We start from the raw sequence: 22,041 nt of genomic DNA, 5'->3' as shown, positions 1-22,041 counted from the left end.
TCCCTTCCTTGTTGAACCTTTTCTGGAAATATTGATATTCTACTGGCATGTCCTCGAGAGCGGCTGAAGAAAGGTGGCCATGGATGGTGTCCAGCCTGTAGAAGAGATGCGGTTTGGAGGGGGCAAGGGTCAGACATGATGACTATATTGAAGCATTTACAGGGTTATCATAGGAAAAGGAATTAGACATGCTATGTCTGGCCCCAGGCAGCAAAAATAGGAACAGGAAGAAGTGACAGAGAAGAAATTTTCTGCTAAAAATAAGGGGAAATTTTGCAGCAATTAGAGCTATCCTAAAGTGGAATAGGCTACCACAGGAGGTAACGGGCTCTCTATCACTGGATGTCTTTAAGCAGAGGTTAAAAGACCACTTGGAGGTGGGGCATGGAATAGAAGAAGGCCTGGTTCCTGTACAGGTTGGATGAGATCTCTTCTCGTTTGAAATTCTCTGATTCTAGACCCACTGGATGCTTTGTGTTTATTTTTAGGCTGTTTTTCTCCCTCTCTTGTAGTGGTTACAGCACAGATGTCCTAGGCTATTCAAGAAAATCCTGCTGAATTCTCTAAACAGCTCCCTAGGACTTTAAATCAACTTACTTTCCAATGACCTCTGAGTGAAAGTCACCACTCAGCAATGGTGAATTTTTCAAAAATGCTGATTGCCATCAACCAATGGTTCTGCCTTTTTTTTTTTTTGGTGGGGGGGTCTGGTCTCTGACAAACTCACTTGTTACCATGAACTCTTCTAAAGGTACTGACTACTTACCATAGAGTTTAAGGGAAACTTTGGTTGTATGAAATCCTGAATCCCCCTGGACTCAGCTGATTGCTGGTGGCAGATTTCCTTGTTATTTGGGGCACTGAAATCCCACGGTCTTAAGACAAACTTAAAATGAGCAATGTGTTAAATATAGCAAGGTCATTCAGTAAACCACAGTCTTTCCGAGCACTCTAAGAGACAACAGCCCTGGAAACTGCCAAGCTCATTAATGGTTTCTTTACACAATATCCAAGTGCTAGTTTTCTTTCAGAAATAACATCATGAAACACGTAGGGGCCTGATGCGTCCCTCTGCTAGTGTTACCCAGTGATTCTGAATAGTGAAATTTCCTTTCTCTGTACACATCCTAGCCACTGCATACTGATTGAGTCTTTAAGAAGCTAGGTCTTTCCTATTCTTCCCAGTATTAACTTTTCCTCCCCCCTTCCTCCTTGAATTATATTATATTTAATTATCTGTTTACATGTTATAACTACCAGTAGAATGTAGGCACCTTGAGGACAGGGGCTGCCTCCTAATATAAGGAGGGAGGTTGTTTTAACTGTAGGGAACCCATGGAAGTCTTCCTGAAAGATGTGACTTTTGATTTGGTCTTTAAAGATTAGGCAAGAAGTCAACAGGCATGGGAAACATTATGAAGAAAGGTACAGAGACAAAAAAATGTTTGAGGGGCCAAGCCTACTCCATTTGTCTGTAGCATAGAGTATATAGAGAAGAATAATATGAAATAAAGCTGGAAATGTAGGATGGCAACAGGCTGTGGAGGGCCTTGGATACACTCAGTGGACACTGGAGAACCACTGAAGGCTTTTGAACACAGGAGAGACAGGACCAGATCCACACACAAAAAAGATTATTCTGCAAACAGACGGAGAGAGGCAATGTAAGATATTGAATAAAAGGCTGGATTCAAGCCTTGCCTCAAATACTTTCTAGTTGTGTAACCTTGGGCAAATCATTTAATCTTTCTGGGCCTCAGTCTCCTTCTCTGTAAAATATAGAGATTACACTCAGTGGCCTCCAAGGTCCCTTCTAGCTCTATGATCCTAAGTATGAATTTGAGAGACTGAAGGCAGAAATAACTATTTGGAGATAACTGCACTAGTCTAGGCAGATTAGCAATGAAGGGTCTGTACAAAAATATCTACACAAAATATTTTTATCTTACTTAATATCTTTATACTCTCCAATTCTCTGCTCAAACCCTTGCAGTTAAGCAAATGCAGTCAAGTCAAGGTGGTGATGAGAAGGTGAGAAGAAAATGGCAATAAGAAATGTTACAGAGATTAAATCAACAAGAGCCGACAATTAACTGGATGTGAGAAGTTAGAGTAGTCAAAGATAACCCCAGGTTGACAAAGATGGGAGCCAGGGTAAATGGTAGTATGTATAATAGACAGAAAAAGTCCTGGGGGAGGATCAAATCCTTTGGAAGAAAGATAATGGGTTTGGTATCGACCATGCTGAATGAGAATTCAAGGTACTGGTAGAAAAACCAGGTAGAAGTATCTGGTAGGCATTTAGAGATGTAGGTCTGCAGCTCAGAAGAGCAACCAAAAATGGAGACAGCATCAGTTTTGAAACTTCCCACATAAAAATAGAAGTGAAAGGGATTACCAATAAGTGTGTAGAGGGAGAAGAGGAGAATAAAATTAGGCAATAAGGAATATCCCGTTAAAAGGTCAGCAAGAAGGTAAGGAACCACTGAAGGAGACAAAAGAGTGATTAGAGAGGGAAAAGGAAAACCACCACCATGAGGGAAATGGAGAGGACATCCAGAAGGGAGGCCTGTTCAACAAGGTCAAAAGCTATAAAGGAAATCATGAAGGATGAGTACTAAATAAAAGGCCATTGGGTCTTTTGATTAGGAAGTCATTGGTGACCTTTGAGAAAGCAGTTTCAGTAGAATAGCAGAGATGGAAGCTCGACTGCAAGGGTTTGAGCAGAGAATTAGAGACTGTAAAGATATTAAGTAAAATGAAAATATTTAGTGTAGATAACTTTGTCAAGAAGTTTGGGAGTGAAGGAGAACAGAGAATGGGACAGTGTGAACAGGGTAGAAAGGTAAAGAAAAAACCTTTGAGAACCTAGGGTCACGTCTATAATATTATAAGGCATACATTAGAACCTTATAGAAGACAGATATTCATTCAGAGTTAAAATCAGGGGTGAGTTAAATTTATTATGTGTCAGTGGAATCCAAAAAAGTAGTAGTTTTGGACATAGGAAAAGATACCTTCAAGACATACAAACAGGAAAACCATATTTGCATAAAGGTGCCATGGATAATGAAACAATATCAATATTAAATTTATGTGTATTAAATAATATAGCATCTAACTTAAAGTAAAGGCTAACTGACCTTGAACAAGAACAAAACAAGACAATAATTATAGATGACTTTAATATGTCTCTTTCAGACCTAATCAAATCTAACAATAAGGAAATTATGCATCTCAATAGAATGTTGGAAAAAAATAGATATGATAGACCTTTGAGAATTACTGAAGGGGAATCTCAAGGGGCATTCTCATTTTTCACATGACATCTTTATAAAAATTACATGATAGGGTATAAAGAACTCATAAACAAATGCAAAAAGGCAGAAATATTAACTGAAGCCTTTATAGGTAATAATGCAATAAAAACTGCACTATCATAATCAATACAGATAAATCAAATAAAAATTATATTGAGTAAGAGAAATACAGACAAAACAAATACACTTCAATGGAGACTAAATAATATTATGCTAAATATTGAGTAGCTCAAATAAAATCATAATAATTGCATCAAAGAGAATCATAATAATAAGACAATATACCAAAACTGATAGCATGTAGCTAAGGTAATCCTTAAAGAAAAAAAATTACCTTTGAACTTCTGAATATTTATATTAAGAAGAAGAAAATACTAATTAGTTAGTCATGTACTTTAAAAAAAAACTGATAATTTAGCAAATTAATAGTCCCAAAACAAGTACAAAGTCAGAAATGGTTTAAAACCAAAGAAAAACAAAGTTGAAAATAAAAATTAGCAAAAATAAAATAGAACTGTTTTGTGAAGATCAATAAAGATAGCAAATCATTACCTAACTTGATTTCTTCAGAGAAAAAACTGAATTTCAAAGATAAAAATGAAAGAATTCACAATGAATGAAAAAGAAATAAAGAAAATTACAAGAATTACTGGACTCAATTACATACTAACAAATCTAAAAACAAATGACATGAAAATTTACTAAAATATAAAATTCTCAAATTAACAAAACAGAAAATGGAAAATCTAACCTTAGAAAAAGAATCTTATAAAGAGATACTGAGCAGGCCATAAATGAACTCTCAAAAGAAAAATAAACTCCTGGTCCAGATGGATTTATAAGAGAATTCTATCAATGTTCAAAGAGCAAATAATCCTGATACTACATAAAAATTCACAAAAATGGAGAAAAAGCACTTCACCAAACTCCGTTATTGAGATCAATATGGTCCTGGCATACAAAACAGAGAGAAATAAGAAGAAAAAAAAAGCAAAGAAAGAAAACTATAAACCAATAACACTAATTAATATTTTGAAACTTTAAATGATCTACTATCTCATCAATGTAGTTAGTCCCTCTAATAGTATAGATTTCAGTCCAGCCATGCCTTCTCATTCTGTGTAAACTATTGTCTTGCCCATTTTCTCCTATAAATCTTCTCTAGAGGATCAATTGAATGTGAAGGTAACCTACCTCTAGATCTCTTGCCACAATAAGGATACACGTGCAAATTCCATTGGTTATTCCTTATTCACACTACATGACCACTCGACTTACTTTTAGCAATGGCAAAACATAACTAAAGAACACTGATGCAAAAAATTAAATATTAGCAAAGATTCTACAGAAGTATCTTGAGAAATTATTCACTATAACCATGTTGGATTTATTCCCAGGCCAGTTCAACATTAGGAAAACAATTTACATAAATAACCAACCATGTTAATAACAAAAAATAATAAAAATTTCATGATTATATCAATAAACATAGAAAAATCTTCAACAAAATATAGCATTTACTTCTAGTAAAATGTTGAAAATCATAGGAATAAAGAGACTGTTTCTTAATATCATCAAAAGCATCTATCTAAAACCAAAGACAAACATTATTTGTAATGGAGAAACACTGGAAGCCTTCCCATTAAGACTATTTGACATAGTGCTAGAAATGCTAGCTACAGTAATAATACAAGAAAAGGAAATTAAGGGAATTAGCATAGATAAAAAAAGACAAGATAATATCACAATTTACTTATGGAACCCTATAGAATGAACAAAATAGATAAGCTAAGTAGCATGATAGAAAATAAATACACAAAAATTTTAGACTTTCTGCATATTACTAACAAAATCCAGTAAGAAGAGCTAGGAAAGGAAATTCCCCTTAAGATAATAACAGGATGTATTATTCTTGAAAATATACCAGAACACACACAAAACACACACACACATACACACACACAGGTTTTATGTTCATGCAATGATGTTTACAGAACTAAAAAGTTAAATAACTGGAAAAAAATCTAATGTTCATGGCCAGGCCAAACCAGTACAGTAAAAATGCTAAGACTACCTACACCATCCCACAGATGTCTTACTATACCTAGCAAATTATTCTACTTTTATAGAATTAAAGAAAAATAATAACAAAATTCATGTGGGGACCTTTCAGGAGATACAGTAAAAAAAAAAAAGTAAGAAGGAAAAGGGCTTACTGTTAGAGGATCTCAAACTACATTTTAGAGCAATAATTACAAAAATTATATATTGTTGTTCAGTCATTCAGTCATTTCCAACTCTTTGTGACCCCATGGACCATAGCATGCCAATACTGTCCATGGGGTTTTCTTGGCAAAGATACAAGAGTGGTTTGCCATATACTCCTCTAGTGTAAAAAAAAAAAATATATATATATATATATATATATATATATACACACACACATACATATATATATATATATATATATACACATACATATACATATATATATAGTACTGGATAAAAAACTGAAAAATACTTAAATAGAATAAAATAGATAAAAGATAGGGGAAAAAATGCACAGATATCATTGGATAAATCCAAGACCATAAACTATTGGAGAAAGAACTCCATTTGATAAGCCCTGCTAGGAAAAATGGGAAGCAATCTCATGATTGAATCAATGTATGTAAAGTGCTTCGTAATCTCTAGGACACCATGTAAATATTGGGTTGCTGCTGTGGTTATTGTCATCATTGTTATCATTTCATACACATCAAATTAGCAAAGATGATAAAACTCATTGTTAGAGAGACTGTGCAAAGGCAGGTACACTAATTCACTAATTGTGGGGCTGTAAATTGGTTCCACTGGAGAGGGGTGGTGGGAAACCTTGGAATTACACAAGAAAATTCCCATTCTTTTTTTTTTCACATTCTTTGACCCATTACTGTGACTATACTCCAAATTGCTGACCGTAAGAAAAGGCCTTGTATCTACAAAAATATCCATAGAAGTATATTTTGTAACAACAAAAATCTGGAAACAAAATATGTACCCAACAATTGTGAAAGGATTGAAAAAAACGGTAGTATGTATATGGAATGAACAATCACTACGTTATAAAGAAAGGCAAGCGTGAAGAATTGAGAAAAACACAGAGGACTTTTATAAAATTATGCAGAGTAAAGAAAGTAGAACTAAAAGAACAATATTCATGATGACCATAATAATCTAAACAGAAAGAACATGGATAAGGCAACAAATTTAAGTCAAAGAAAACCGTCTCAGCACCATCCTATCCAAATTAAATGACACATCCTCTCTTTATATCAACAATTAGTTAACTACAAATGTGGGAAGCATCAATCAGCCAACAAGCATTTATTAGCCATCTACTGTGTTCCAGGCAATATACTAAGTGCTCAGCCCCAGACAAAACCCTACTTGGTCACTATTCCAGCTCTGATTGGCTCAGAATAAATGCAAATAACAATTGTTTCTGTTTTGGCCGGAAATCCAGAGTTGTCCCCACCTGGATTTATTTTTTTTAAAAAGAGACCATTCTTTGGCTCATTTATTAAGCCTTAATCACTGAATGAGCGCTGCGTTAGTCAAACTGAGACCTGTTAAAGACCTTAGCTTGAAAAGGCCAAGGTCCCCTATTGCATCCTGTCCATCTCCAGTTGTCCTGATCCATATCTCGCCACTAGACCCAGGTGGCTCTGGAAGAGAAAGTGAGGCTGTGACTTTGCACAGCCCTCCCTCACTTCAACCCAATTCACTTGCATGTCATGGCATCACCTCCCTGATGTCATGGCTCTCTTCGAGAACAAAGGACAAACAGCAGCAAAATAAGAATTTTTTTTATCTTAGGAAAAGATCTCCCTCCTCCAGTGGTACTTAGTCTAAGATCATGAGGTTTTTTTTTTAGTATTTTGATAACTGTATTTCAATATAGATTTCTTTTGCAATCTTATGCATTTTATTTAATACATTTGAAAGCATTATTCTGAGAAGTCCATGGGGTTCACCAGACTCTGACACAAAGAGGCTCAGAAGAACCCTTGGCCTACTCTGTTCTTAATATTATATGGGAGGAGAAGGACTGAGAAGAGGAGGAGAAAAGGGAAAAGTACAGACAGGAGGAGGAAGAGGGATTGTAAGGCCTGGGCTGGTACAGTTGGTGAGGCAGAAAGATACGTGTCCTACATAAGCCAGAGATGAGCCAGGTCAGGCCTCCTGGGTGAGAAAACCTCCTAAGTAGGAAAAGAATTGTAATTAGTCTGATGGTAATTGCAGAAAGATTGCTGGCTTATTAATTTTTTCAACAGGCTTGGAACACAGATTGAGTCACTCCATTAAAGCCACCTTGAGTTCAGAAGTGCGGGCTGCCCTATCACTGCTAGGACACATCATATGTGTGTGTGTGTGTGTGTGTGTGTGTGTGTGTGTGTGTGTGTGTGTGCGCGTGCGCGCGCATGTGTGTGTTGTTTTGTTAACACAGGAGTAAAACAAAGCTTACTAACAGAACTCAATCCAAGGGGAAAGCAACAGACCAACCAGAAATAGAAAAATGAAGGTAATCATAGAGGAAGCCGTGGAACAAGGCAGTCCCCTTCCCACAGGGGAATGTGAAAGATTAGAAGACAAGGCTGCCAAGGAGAATTCAAAGGAAAGCCCTGGAATCAAAGACCTTCAGACCTGGGAGAGAGCTCAGAGACCATCTAGGCCAACTCCCTCATACTATTTTATAGAAGACAAAACTGGACATACAGAAAAGTGAAGGGACAAACCCAAGGAAAAACAGCCAAGACCCAACCCTCCATACATTGACTGAGTGCAGCATTCTCATCATTGTTATCAGCTCCCTACAGCATGACCTATATAGGCCCAGCCTTGTCACCACATGCCTAGGTGGCCAAGACCCTCCTCTCAAGTCTGAAGAAATTTATTAAATGAAAATTAATTTAGAAAAAATGTCTTCCTCACCTCAGTCACTCCTTCTAAGCAAGGAAGGGGAGAAGGCATGGTGGTCCGTGCTCTTGTGCAGGGCAGGGGTAATTCACACTCTCCTTTACATCTCTCATGGCCGTCCACTTTCCTCCCGAGTTGACCATAGTCAGCACGGCCCCACGTAAACACCTTGCCAGTTTCTAAATGCAAATATTTTAATTAAAACTAAAGACAGACAATTCCATGGTCCCAACAGCACATATTGACAATAACTTATAATGGCTCCCATTTTTAATGCTCCTAGAAGCTTAAGCACTTTCTTCATAACCACTTAGTAAATAGTGCAGCTAGGTGGCATGGTGGATAGGATGCAGGACTTGGGTGTCAGGAAGACTTGAATTCAAATCCTCCCTATTAGCTGTGTGACCCTGGGCAAGTTGCTTAACCCTGTTTGCCCCAGTTTTCTCACCTGCAAAATGAGCTGGAGAAGGAAATGGCAAACTACTCCAGGGTCTTTGTCAAGAAAACCCCAGATGGGGTCATAGAGAGTCAGACACAACTGAAAAATGACTGAACAGTAACAAAATGGGGACAATAAAAGTCCTTTTCTGACAGGGTTGTTGGGAGGATCAATTAAGAACACATTTTTGTAAACCCTAAAGCACCACATAAAAGCTAGCCATCATTATTAGCGGAAGCGATAGGGTCCCTGTTCTACAGATGAGAAGAGTGAGGTTCATTGAGCACGTACCTGATTCATGCCACTCAGGATTCATGCGATCACAGATTTGGAGCCAGACCTTACAGCTAAGCAAGACCAACTTCTCATTATACAAGCAAGGAAACTGAGGCCCAGGGAGGCAGTTGGGAGGATCAAATGGGACGATGCATGTAAAGTCACTGAAGCTAAGACTGAGTACCTAATTAATACAGGTCAGAGGTTTAGAGCTAGAAGGTACCTTAGAGGTCAAGCCCAACCCCTCATTTTGCAGATAAGGAAACTGAGGACTAGGAAATTGAAATGACACACTTCTAGGCACTAATTGACAGGGGCAGGATATGAATCAATATTTTCTCTCTCCAAATATAGTATTCTTTCCCCTGTTCCACTTAAATAAACATGAAACAAGCCAGCCTCAGGCAGAGGTCATTTCAGGCATCTTCTTCCTGCCACCACCACCCCATCACCCTTCTCAGATGACTCACACCTGCGTGTCTCCCATTCCCAGCCTCCCGTGGGCTGCTATCCAGCAGCTTCCTATGATCCTGACCCTTTCTCCATCAAAACAGGCCTATCCCTCAGGGCCTCACTCTATGTTTGCCATTAATTAATGCTGGACAAGGGCTACTGAGTTTCCACCTCCCAAGCAACATACTTGCAATATATTAGGGGCCTGCAAGACAGGCCTTAACTAAAGGAGGTGATTTAACTGAGCTGGCAGCAGGCAAAGATGGAAGAGTGGTGGTATCCTTAGGCAGGAGCGCTTTACATGGGCCTTCACACCGCACCACACCATGCCACGTAACGCTGCATTGCAGCTGGATTGTGCCATAGACAGCACACTGGGATCTGACATCAAGAAGACCAGAGTTCATGACAGAGTCCAAATGTAGATTGAAACATACTGTTTTTCTCTTTCTTATTTCTTTCTTTCTTTTTCTTACTTTATTTCTTTGAGTTTTCTTCCACAAAATGACTAATGTGAAAATATGTTTTACATGATTGCACATGTATAATCTATATCAGATTGCTTACCATCTCAGGGAGGGGGGAAAGAAGCGAAGGAGAGAATTTGGAACTCAAAATTTGGAAAAAAAAAAAAAAAGAATGTTAAAAATTGTTTTTATATGTAATTAAGGGGGAAAAATGAAATAAAATATGATTTAAAAAAAAAACCTGATCTGAACTCAGACACTAGCTGTGTGTCCCTCAGCAAGTCACTTAACCCTGGCTGCCTCAGTTTCCCCATCTATAAAACGAGAACTAGAGAAGGAAATGGGAAACCATTCCATTATCTTTGCCAAGAAAACCCCAAATGGGGTCATGGAGAGTCAGATATCACTGAAATCAACCACAAATGGCATATAATAGGCACTTAATTCATGCCTATTTGTTTCCTTCCTTCCTTCTTCCTTTCTTTTCCTTTGTTCTCTTTTCTTCCTTCTTTCTTTCTTTTTTCCTTCCCTCTCCTTTTTCCCTCCTTTCTCTTTCCTCCCTTCTCCTTCCTGCCTTCCTGCCTACACAGACAGCTATCTATTCCAACATCCCCGAGTATGGCAGCAAATGAGTCTTAATAGAGATGGAAAGAACCCTCTTTCCCCCAACAGTGAGCAACATGGAGGCTCCCTGAACGCATTCAGCTCCACATTTGTTTTTCCAACAGAAACTCAAACCCCAACGAGACACAGATTATTAACAGATTTGCTGCAATCAATATGCATGACCATGTGCCCTGCAAAAATTCTTTATACATATTTGTTTGAACAAAGAAAACCTTTGCGTAAGAGACAAAACATAAAGCAATGCATATTAAATTCTCAGAAGATCTCCTACATTCTTGGTGTTTGGTATCAAAGCTTCATCTGGCCCCACATCTAACATATGGTTTGTAGCTTCTTCGAGGAAGGCATCTGCTGAACCAACTGAAATGATGGTGAAATGGCCGAAGGCAGTCTCCAGTGGGGGTTTGCTTGTTATGACTTCACTTACTTGTTCATCCGTAGCCTACAATGTGCAAGGCCCTGGCTTGGGCACAGGAAGGGGATACCAAAACATACGAGACTTAGCTCTAGGGGAACTCAGTCTTGAGGAGGCAGGTGAAAAGGTCCAACCAGTCAACAGTTAGACAACAAGCATTTATTAAGGGCTTACTATGTACGCAAGCACTGTGCTAAGAGCTGGGGGATACAATGGAAAGCACAAAAGTCCCTCCCTTGGAGAAGCTTACATTCTAATGGAGGAGACAATCTGGAAACAATCCGTACAGACAAGACAGAGAGAGTGTAAACGGGAGGGGGTCTCAGAGGGAAGGCACTAGCCATACATGGCCATAGAATATCAGAGTGAGAAAGATCTTTGGAGCCCAGCCAGTCCAACCTCCCCCATGTTACAGATTGGATAATTTAATGATTAATTCACAAACATTTATTAAGTATGTACTACATGAAAAGCACCGTGCTAGGCATGGGAGGGGAGTATGAAATTTTGGGGGGGTGGGTTTTTTGTTTTGTTTTCTTCAATGGCAGTTGAGAAGTAACAGCATACGGTGGATGGTCAGCTTCACAGTTAGGAAGATCTGATTTCAAATCCTGCTTCTGACATATACTGATTACATAACCTTGAGCAAGTCATTTTTTCATTAGTATCTTAACAACTTTCTAATTCTGTAAAGGACAGAAGAATTGCTGATCTGCTCTAGAAGAGGAAGCTACCTACACCAAAGAAATCCCAGGTCTGAATCCTCTAAAATTAAAAAGACACAGTCTCTGCCCTAAAAGACTTTATATCGGGGGGTGGGGTGAGGTGGCACAGGTCAGTAATGTCATATGATCACAGATAATTAAAGTACAAGATAGAGTTTCATAGGGAGTTGGGGGAGGGGGGAGAGAGATCCAAGATGCTTGAAGAAAATTTGAAAAGGGAGCATATTAATTAGATTCAAGTACCTCCAAGTCCTGGAACCTCGAATCTAAAAGGGATCCTTTCCAAAGGGCAGCCATACCTAAGTAGGGAATTCCTCCACAAAATCCCCAAGTGATTATCCGGCCTCCACTTCAAAACAACAACAGAAAAGATGTCACAAGGCCACCTACAACCAACTGCCAGATGACTGGTTCAGACTTTTAGCAGAGTGCTTGGCACACAGTGGGTGCTTAATAAATGTTTATTGATTGATTTTAAGCACTATGGATCATAGGAACATAGATTTAGAGCTAGAAATTGTCTCAGAGACTGTCCAGTCCAACCCCTTTATTTTACATATGAAGAAACTGACGCCCAGGGAAGTTAAGTGATTTGTTCTGGGTCACAAGCCTGGAATCTGAACTCAGGTTCTGTGACGTGAAGCATTTCAAGTTTATCAATCATTCATTCCATGGCCTCTAGGAGATCAAAGAAGGAAAAGGTCACTAGGGGCTGAGCAGGTTTCATGAAGGAACTGAGATACAAGCTGAGTTTGGAAAGATAACAGGCAAGAAGAGGGAAGAAGAAATTCTAGGAGAGATGGATGTGTACATATGGCATGAATGGATGAATCTGACAGCAGGAGATATAGCTAAGGAAGATCATCTGGGACTAGGCTATGAGAGAAGGATGGAGAGCAGCATTTCTGAAGGTGATTGTTTTAAGGTAGCTTTAGAAGAATTTCCCAAAGTCATCAGGTGTGGGTCACTTTATAATCAGTTAATGAAAATCTTCCATTTGCTCATATCCTAAAGTTGGTTATCCAGTTTGTCAGTGTGCCTGCCAATCTTCCAAGTATCACGTGTAATGGACCATATTGTGTCCAGGACCAAACACTAGCTATTCCCAAATAACATGATTTGGGAATTTGAGGACTATCATACAATAATCTTGGTCTAAAAAACAGCTATTTGAAAATGGAAAAAAAGCATGAAAAATGCTACCCTCCTCCAGAGAAAGAACTGATGGAGTCTGAATGCAGATTGAAGCATATTTTTTAAAACTTTCTCTATTTCTTTATTTTTTTTTGTTTGTGTTTTCTTTCACAACACAACTGATATGGAAATATGTTTTACATAACTGCACATGTAAAGTGCTTGCCTTCTCAATGAGGAGGTAGGAAAAGAAGAGAGAGAAAGAAGGAGAGAATTTGGAATTCAAAATTTTTAAAAATGAGTGCTAAAAAATTTGTACATGTAATTGAAAAAAAGAAAATGAAAAAAGTACGAAGACAGAAAGTTTGAAGTTGCGAGAGCTCACATTATATTCTATATTGCTAATTGCCAAAACTGTATCTATTAGATAAAAAAAATAAGAAGTAAATCAATGGAATAATTTAAATAAAACCTGGAAGGAAATAAAAGAGTCTAGTATTTGATAAACCCAAGGACAATTAGGGAATGAATTCTTTCTTCAATAAGATCTGCTAGGAAAACTATGAAGCAGTTTGGTAAAAAATGAGTTTAGAACAGTATCTGACACCACATAGCACAATAAATGCCAAAATAGATAAACTAGCTAAACAAAAGAAATAGAATAATAAAATACCAGAAGAAAATACCAGAATCACAATCTTGAGAAGGGGAAGAAGGGGAAGGGGGAAAACATATCCAGATGCATGATAGAAAAGAATATAAAAGACAAAAGAGATCATCTCAATTACATTAAAAAAAAATTGAAGGTTTACACAAATAAAATCATTGCAACCAGAATTAGAAAAAAAGATACAGACTAGGGGGAAATCTTTGCATTAAATATCTCTTATAAAAGTCTGACATCCAAATCTTTACAGAACTGACACATATCTATGCAATTAATACACATTCTCCAAGAGACAAATGATCAAAGGATATAAAGTTTCCCAAAGAAAAAATGCAAATTATTAACAAACATTTGAAAGATTTTTAAATCATTAGTAATCAGAGAAATACAAATTCAAACAAAACTAATGTATAATCTCTTAATATTGTCAAAAAGTAAAAATTCTGTGCTAGAGGGCTCTTTGGAAGACTAGCGTGATAATCCACTGCTATCAGAGCTGTGAACTGGCCCAACTACTCAAAAAATAATTTTAAATCTTGCATTAAAGTTATTAAACTCATCCATACTCTTGACTCAGAGATCTCACTACTGTGATTATATCCCCAAGGAAGCTAATGTCAGCAAGAAAATATTCATATATTCAAAAATACTTATAGCAGCATTATTTATTACAACAAAAACCTGGAAACAAAATATGACCAATGATAAAGGAACAGCTGAACCAGTTGTGATGTATGAATGCAGTGGAATATTATTTTACCATATATGAAGAATTCAGAAAAGACAGGAAGATCTATATAAACTAATACAGAGATAAGAAAGCAATAAGGGTAAATAAAGACAAGACTGAAGTGCAACAGAACTCAGGTCAATGAAGACAGACAGAATTGGTACCAAATCATGAAAATGAAAGTACACATCCTTCCTTTCTGCTAACAATCAGAAAATTACCAAAATAGAGAGTGATACCTGCTATTATCAATCTATTGGGCTGTATTGTGTGGGAAATTCACATGGGATGGTGTTGGATAGAGGAGGGATGAGGGTCTTTAATGATGAGTGGCATCCATTGTACCAAAAGGAAAAACCAATGAAAACTGTTTTTAAAAAAATAAATAATAAATGAATTCTTACAAAAGTAATATATTAACTGGAAACATAGTCTCTTCATTTGACAGACATTTATTAAACAGTGCCCTGTGCTTAGAACTGCCTATGCCAAGCCTTCCCTCAACTATATCTGATAAGATGAATATTGAAACGAAGGTTTTAAAAACATACACAAATATGAATTTCAGGCCATTTCCAACAACTGAATCCACAATAGAGAAGTTCCCTAAGGCCCCATAGAGCATCTATGTTTCAAGTTGAAATCAATTCATGGCCTAAATTTGACAAGAGAATCTTTTTTTTCGTGGAGAGAAAAATTATAGGGAGGCAGCTATTATAGGGAGGTAGGGGGCTAGAGTGAGAGATTTGAGTCAGGAGGACCTATGTCCAAATCTTGAAACTTCCTACTGTGTGACTCCAAATTGCTTAGTCTCTGGGCCTCAGCTTCCCCATCTGTAAAATGAGGACGTTGGACTAACAGTCCTCTAAGTAAGGTCCCTTCTAGCTTCAAATCAATGATCCCATATATTAGCAATATACACAGGAAAATGAATATTGTATCACAGGTCAGCTTTGAAAGTCAGATGCTGCGTATGAGTGATAGCATATTGCTTGTCTGCTCAATGGGTGGGGGAAGGGCTGGAGGGAAGGAGAGAATCTGGAACTCGAAATTTCTAAAAATGAATGTTAAAACAAAGTGTATATAAAAAGGAAATTTACATGTTGCATTTCTATTTTTTTAAGCAAGCTGTGGAGATGTGTGTTTTCGCATAGCCTCTTTTTCTGTTCAACTTCATATGTATAAATGTTCTTTTTTTTTCTTTTTGATGTTCATTAAATTCAGACAAAATATTTTTTTAAAAAAATATGGTGTCAGTTTCAAGGTGAAAGATGAATGGAGAGAAATGCAAAAGTTCTATAAATAATGTCAGTGAGTAAAATGTAATTGGAATTCTTATGCACAACCACAGATGGAGAAGGAGGACACAGTCTTATGAAAAAAGAACACCGCAAGGCTTGCTGAGCTCAGTGCCAAGCAAGAGGAAGGACACCCAATGCTCCGGGTGGGGGGAGGCTCAGAGGAGGAAGGATGCTCAGCTCCCTCGTGAGTGGTCAAGAAAGGTTTAATGAATTAATGTGTATCAGAGTCATCTGTATTGGTGCCTTACTCACCCTCTTCTCTCTTCCACTAGACTGGATGCTACACAAGAACAGGGAAGTAGAGACTAGGGTTTGGGTCCCATCTAAACTTCCCATCTCTCCCAGTGCAGGGTCCTATTCTTTGCACACAGGCACCTAGCACATGTTTGTTAAATTTAAGTAAAATGTTGAAGTGAGGAACTGGAGTTGAGCCTTTCATTATGCAGAGACCAATGGAAGGTGTTACTAGAAAGGGAGGTTAATGTAAAAAGAGAATGATCAAAGACACAAAAAGGGGACAGCATAAAGTGTATCAATCCAATTGTAGATTCAAATATATCTCAAGCAAAATCTGAATGCAAGTAACCTTCAATGCATACGGTACAGTGGAAAGTCTATTGTATTTGGAGTCAGCGGAACTGGGTTCAAATTCTAGGTCCGGCACTTACTAGCTGTATGTCTCTGGACTTCTGTTTCCTCATTTGTAAACATGAAAGAGCTGAACTAGATGACCTCTGAGGTTATAGCCATCTCTCATTCTGTGATTCCATACGCTTTATCATGCCACTTCTTTGTCAATCTCTGTTTGTAATGTGTTGTACCCTGCTCACACCCACCATGACCTTTTCCATTGCTCTCTGACTGAATACTCAAGCCAACATGTGCCAATAACTTGGGCAATCCTGAGTCCCGAAAGGATAGCCTCTTTTGGGGATGAATAGGGAGAAGCTACATACCTTAGACCAGTTAAGAACTACAGTTTCTCAGGAATGCCAAATCCAAGGGTCTCATATGGGAAGTGGGGAGAAAAAGCTGGCGATGGAAATGAAGAGATGCCCTATCCAAAGTGTCAGTGAAATGACTGCTTGTCCAATATAATCAGACTCGTTGAAGGTGCCAACCTGCTGGTGTATAATCTCCATTCCCACCATGCTTAAATATTCAAGCCCATGACCACATCAACGTATGTGCCAAGACCTCTCCTTGCCTGGGTGTATCACTAATGCTATGGGAACTGACAATATCACTCCCCCTTGAACACTTCCCTGGACCACAAAGACCAGTTCTTAGTATGATGGAATCATGGATAGTTGTCCTCTAGGGATTCTGGGGCATAAACATTATACATATGCAGGCCTGCACTCCTGCTAAAATAGGAAGATAAAGACTGCCTATTTATTGCCTCTACATGCTCAGATTTATCCCTGCATTCAGTGGGCAATGCTTTGGGAGGTATGGGGTCGAGATAAGCCTCTGGAACAAAGACTCATTGAACATCAAAGTTATCCATAGCAAAGAGAATAATTCTAGTTTCTATACCGGTAAAATGGATATCAAGCAAGAGCTTATTAAGAGTCTACAATGTGGCACTGTGGTAGGTACCGGGGATACAAAGAGAAAAGTTAAACAATCCCTGCCCTTAGGGAGCTTACAATCTATCAGAAGAGAAAACATTTACACATATATAGGCATACAAAAACAGATATCAGGATAGGTTTCACGTAGAAAGTGTCACTCAAGTTGAGTCTTAAAGAAACTATGAATTCTAAGAAGGGAGGAAAAAAGGGGAGTACATTCCAAGCATGAGGGCTAGCCAGTACAAAGCCAAGGAAACAAGAAATGGAATGTTGTATATGAAAAAAAAACAAGAAGACCAATCTGCCTGACCAATTCACAGAGCATGTAAAGGGAAGTAAGATGTAATAAGGCAAGGCACTACCTACCTCATGAAGTTGTGAGAAAAGTACTTTGCAAACTTCAGGCACGGGGTAAAGGTCTCATCGATTATTATTTATTTATTTGTTCAACAAGCTTTTATGCAGCACCTACTATATACCCAGCTCTGTACTAGGTACTGCAGATACAAAAATTAAAATGAAATTGTTTACATTTTATTGGAGTCTATTACTCAACAGGCAATAGAGCTCACCTCTGAATGAAGTCTGTAGCCCTAGCCACCAAATTTTAGGTTAAAGGTGCATAGTCAGACTTCAATCCCTATCTATCCCTAAAGGTTTCTCTTTGGCTGCTAGAATCTGGGGACACCGGTGGTCAGACTGGGCAGGATCCGAGTCCCTCAGGGAGCTAAAAATACGAAGGGGATCATGATATACAGGTTGAGTTCTGGGGAAAATTCAATATGAGAATCATAACTTACCAAGAAAAAGGAAGGGAGAGGGCATATGTTCTGAGTAGATGAGTAGGCTGAGTTATTGCCATACAGTTTTTCAGTGGGCAATATAGGGTCCAGTCACCCTGATGGTAACCAAAACACCATTCTAGGACCTAGTTGGGATATTCTGTCTTGACACGTGACCAAGGGCAATGTGCCATATAAAAGACAACTGTTTACTTGGGGCGGAGGGATTTGACTCAAGCAGTCTAGAAATGTGGGCTAAACTTGGGAACTCCAATGGCAAATTATATGAGAGGAAAGACTATGGAGCTAGAAAACTTCCCTTAGGAATAGGTGGTAGCTTTAGCCATGATAAAGGTCCACAAGACTGGAAGGGAATTTTCTTGCTCAGGTTAAATACATCCACTGCAATGGCATCTATTTCTGAGACAGGGGAGAGGTTTGTTAGAATCTAACTTAAAGACCTGCATGGAGGGAGAATCTCTGACCTCCTGAGGTATCCCATTCCACTTTTTGACAGTTCTAATGAAAGCTCCTCCTCCTTCCCCCCATCCTAAAGTCTAAATATGCCTCTGCAATTCCCACTCATTTCTTCTAGTTCTACCTTCTGAGACCAGACAGAACAAAGCTAATCCTACTTCCACATGACAGACTTTCCAGAATAAATATTACTATCTCTGAATAAATAACCTTGTATGAACATTATTTATTCACTCAATCTGACTTTTGGACTACAAACTCCAAGAGGGCAGCAATTTAGCCTTCCTGACCCTTGACAGTACAATGTTGAAAATTTTGTTTTGTTTTTTCAAACAGCTTCTTTCCTCCAGTATTCCTCCAAATCCAGAGAATCTTCCCAAACTATTTCTCGGACTTTAGCATCCCAGATTAATGATGGCAGATGAGTACAAGAGACTAAAGAATCATAGACCAGAGACCTGGCAGATATTTACAGTTTTTATTGAAATTCTCCTCCTGACTAGAAGGTTGGCCACCAGAGGGTGATTTTTTTTTTTTGGCCACAGCACCTCATGAAGACCATCTGCAAATGCCCAGAGGGATCATGATCTGTGTCAGGAGAGAAATTACCTGCAAGGATGAAATCATGGAATCTGCAAGTGCTAATATTCTTACTTCCTACAGTCATATCTGTTTTTAAGCTACTTCTGCCTTCCTTCCAGCTCTGGGACTTCATCCATGCCAACTGGCCTGAGCAGAAGCATCCTCAGTCCAACAAAGCTCTCAAATATTGTGCACAAAAAAGTAAGCAGATTTAACATGCCTACCTTTCTCTGGTAATGCTTACTTCCATCCACAATGCATGAAACAAAGCTCAAGGACAACAGAACTCCTCTACTTCTCCAATGTGAATGAAGTTGTAAAGTAATAGTTAAATAATTTAAAACATTTTTTTGCTAATTACAACACAAAGATCAATTCTACTTTAAAATCTTTATGCTCCTAAGTCGTCTGAGCTGAGCCTTTGGTAATCCCCACTGAAGTCAACTAAACTGGAACATAAATATGGTCTTCACAACCTCATTCCAAGGGCAGTTGCAGAGTGCATGTGTGTATGCCTGTGTGGGGGCTTCTAGAGACAGTTCTGCCACTGACTCACTGGGTTGAACTTCCCTGGGCCTGTTTCTTTCTCTGAAAAATGTGGAGCTTGGATTGACCTCCATAAAGTCTCTTCCAGCTATGAGATTTTATGATGAACAGAGATATAGCAGAACATTGGAAAAGAACAATCTATTTGAATCTAGAGGACCTGGTCTGAATGCCAGCTCTTACTATCTGTGTGATCTTGGGTAAGAAACTTCCCTCTTTGGGTTTCACCTCTTTCACCTGTAAAATGCAGTCTCTAAGATCCATTCTGGTTCTAAATTCTTTGGTCTTTACTAAAGCTAATTAGGGGCTATTCATCACCCCCTCCAAAAAAATTGCCTGTTTTCTTGTGTCTCTCTGAGGTCCATAAAGCTCACTTTTAGTAGGATTCCTTCACTCTAGACGTGACATCCTTCTTTATACCACTTCCCCCTGACCTTTTCCAGAAACTTCAGGGACTAGCAAAGACAGCAGATAAAAGGAAGTGGTATCATCAAGCTCTCAGAGCTACTCCAGCAAAAATCAAGAAATAGCATCAGATCAAGTGGAATTTCCATGGCCTGTGGTCATACAGCAAGGACTTTCCCTAGCCAGTCTTTGGTGTTTCCCTGTCTATGATATCAGAAATGGGAAATCAGTTAGATATTCCAAAGTGATAACATAGTCCCCCTCCCTCTTCCCATTACACCCATGGCCCTGGTGTGGAGATGACAAAGAATACACGTAACCCACCCATCAACTAGGCAGAGTGATAAGAGCTTGGCTGTGTTGGACTAAGCCAGACATCACTGAAAGCCCTTCCTCTTCCTGCTGTAGCCTGGACACCATCCCACTCAAGGCTCAATACTCACCACCCCAGCTCCAGTGACTAAGGCCAATTGTTTCCTTCTACTTCTGGTGGCCAAGAATCTCTTTGCTCTGAACCCCACTGCCCTTGCTGGAATGGAACAGAACGGAATGGAATGGGAGCTCCCTAAGGGCAGGGACTTTCATTTTTGTTTCTGCATCCCCAGAACTTAGTAAACTATCTGGCACATTTGAAGGGAAAGGAAGGGGTGAAAAGAATAAGCGTCTGTGATTCCATTGGTCTGAGGAACTCCCATTGTGGAAATTCCTTGTACCAATGCAGATGATCACCTGTTGTCACTTTATAGCTAGAGAAGCTGTAACTTGCCCTAGGTTAACACAACGATTTGTCTCAGAGGCACTTGAGCCTGAGTTTCCTGACTCCATGACTAGCTCTCTAACCACTATACCACATTGTCTAGCACAGAGTAAGTGCCTGATAAATACTTGTTGAAAGGAATTGTTGGGGGCAGCTAGGTGGCGCAGTGGATAGAGCACCAGCCCTGGAGTCAGGAGGACCTGAGTTCAAATCCAGCCTCAGACCAAACTCTTGATACTTACTAGCTGTGTGACCTTGGGCAAGTCACTTAACCCCATTGCCTAACAAAAATACAAAAAAAAAAAAAAGAAAGGAATTGTCCCTGTCCATGGCTATCTCATGGTAAGCCTTAAACTTTCAGTTACGTGAGTTAAAACTTGCTATAATAAAAGCCTATCGCTCTAAATATTTACTGACTTTTGTGGAAAAGCCTCCCCAAGTCCTAAGACATAAACAACAGACTGGGATGGGGCCAACCATCACCGATGGACCACAGAGCCTAAACAGGTCCCTGCTAAAGATACTGCTATTATATATAAAAACACTCTAGCTGATCACTCTGATTGTGCTCAGTCTGGCAAGCTCCCAGTAACAATGAGACTCCTACCACTCCCTGAGGTCCTCTAGCCCCCCTGAGAAAATCCCCTTTTGCTTCCCATCGGGCACACCAAGGTGTCACTCCTCGCTCTTATATCCTAGCTCATTTCAAATTCAAACTCTAGTACATCTCACACTTTTAGACTTTTATTAATCATGTTTTAAAATGTAGATTGCTTCCTAATCTTAGCTCAGCAATTAAAAACTCATCTAGCTTGTCTCCATCCCAGGAAGAATAGTTACTATATCTGAGGTTTGCCAACCTCCTGGATCAGCAGCCAGCCAGTCTCACTCTGGGCCAAAGTGGGTGGATGGTTTGGGTCAGGTCAGAATCTAGAAGACTAGGAAAGACTCCAGAGTTTTAGAGCTGGGAGAGTCTTCAGAAATTTTCTTGTCAAGCACTACTATTTCCCTCCCACCCCCAAAATACACACATGCGCGCACACACACACACACACACACACACACACACACACACACACACCATTTTACAAATGAGAAAACTGAAGCCCGGAGAGGACCTGGTTTCAAATTTTACCTCTAAAACCTACTATCAGTGTGACCTTGGCCAAGTCAAGAGTCTCAAGTTGGGCCTCAGTTTCCTCATCTGTAAAATGAAGGGGTTCTACTAGATGACCTCTGAAGTCTCTTCCAGCTTCTAAATCTACCATGGCACAATCAGCTATAATTAATCAATAAACTAGGATCTTCAAGCACCTTCTTTGTGCCAGACACCAGGGCTACGAGAACAAAGAAGAAAACAATCTTTATTGTCAAAAGAATTATATTCACAAAGCTAGTCAGT

At 38.9% G+C, this 22,041-nt stretch overlaps 1 protein-coding gene across 1 annotated transcript in view; it reads right to left on the bottom strand.

The window, feature by feature from the left end:
• The window catches only part of SERGEF (secretion regulating guanine nucleotide exchange factor), a 239,972-nt gene that overhangs the window by 183,583 nt on the left and 34,348 nt on the right, over nucleotides 1-22,041 (bottom strand). The window contains 1 exon segment of the mRNA XM_021005400.2: nucleotides 8,295-8,458. Within this exon segment, the coding sequence (XP_020861059.1) occupies nucleotides 8,295-8,458 (164 nt within the window).

This window comes from Phascolarctos cinereus, unplaced genomic scaffold, assembly GCF_003287225.1.
Source record: "Phascolarctos cinereus isolate Bilbo 61053 unplaced genomic scaffold, phaCin_HiC Scaffold_9;HRSCAF=440, whole genome shotgun sequence".
NCBI classification, from domain to species: domain Eukaryota; kingdom Metazoa; phylum Chordata; class Mammalia; order Diprotodontia; family Phascolarctidae; genus Phascolarctos; species Phascolarctos cinereus.
This window is presented reverse-complemented; position numbering and strand designations above follow the sequence as displayed.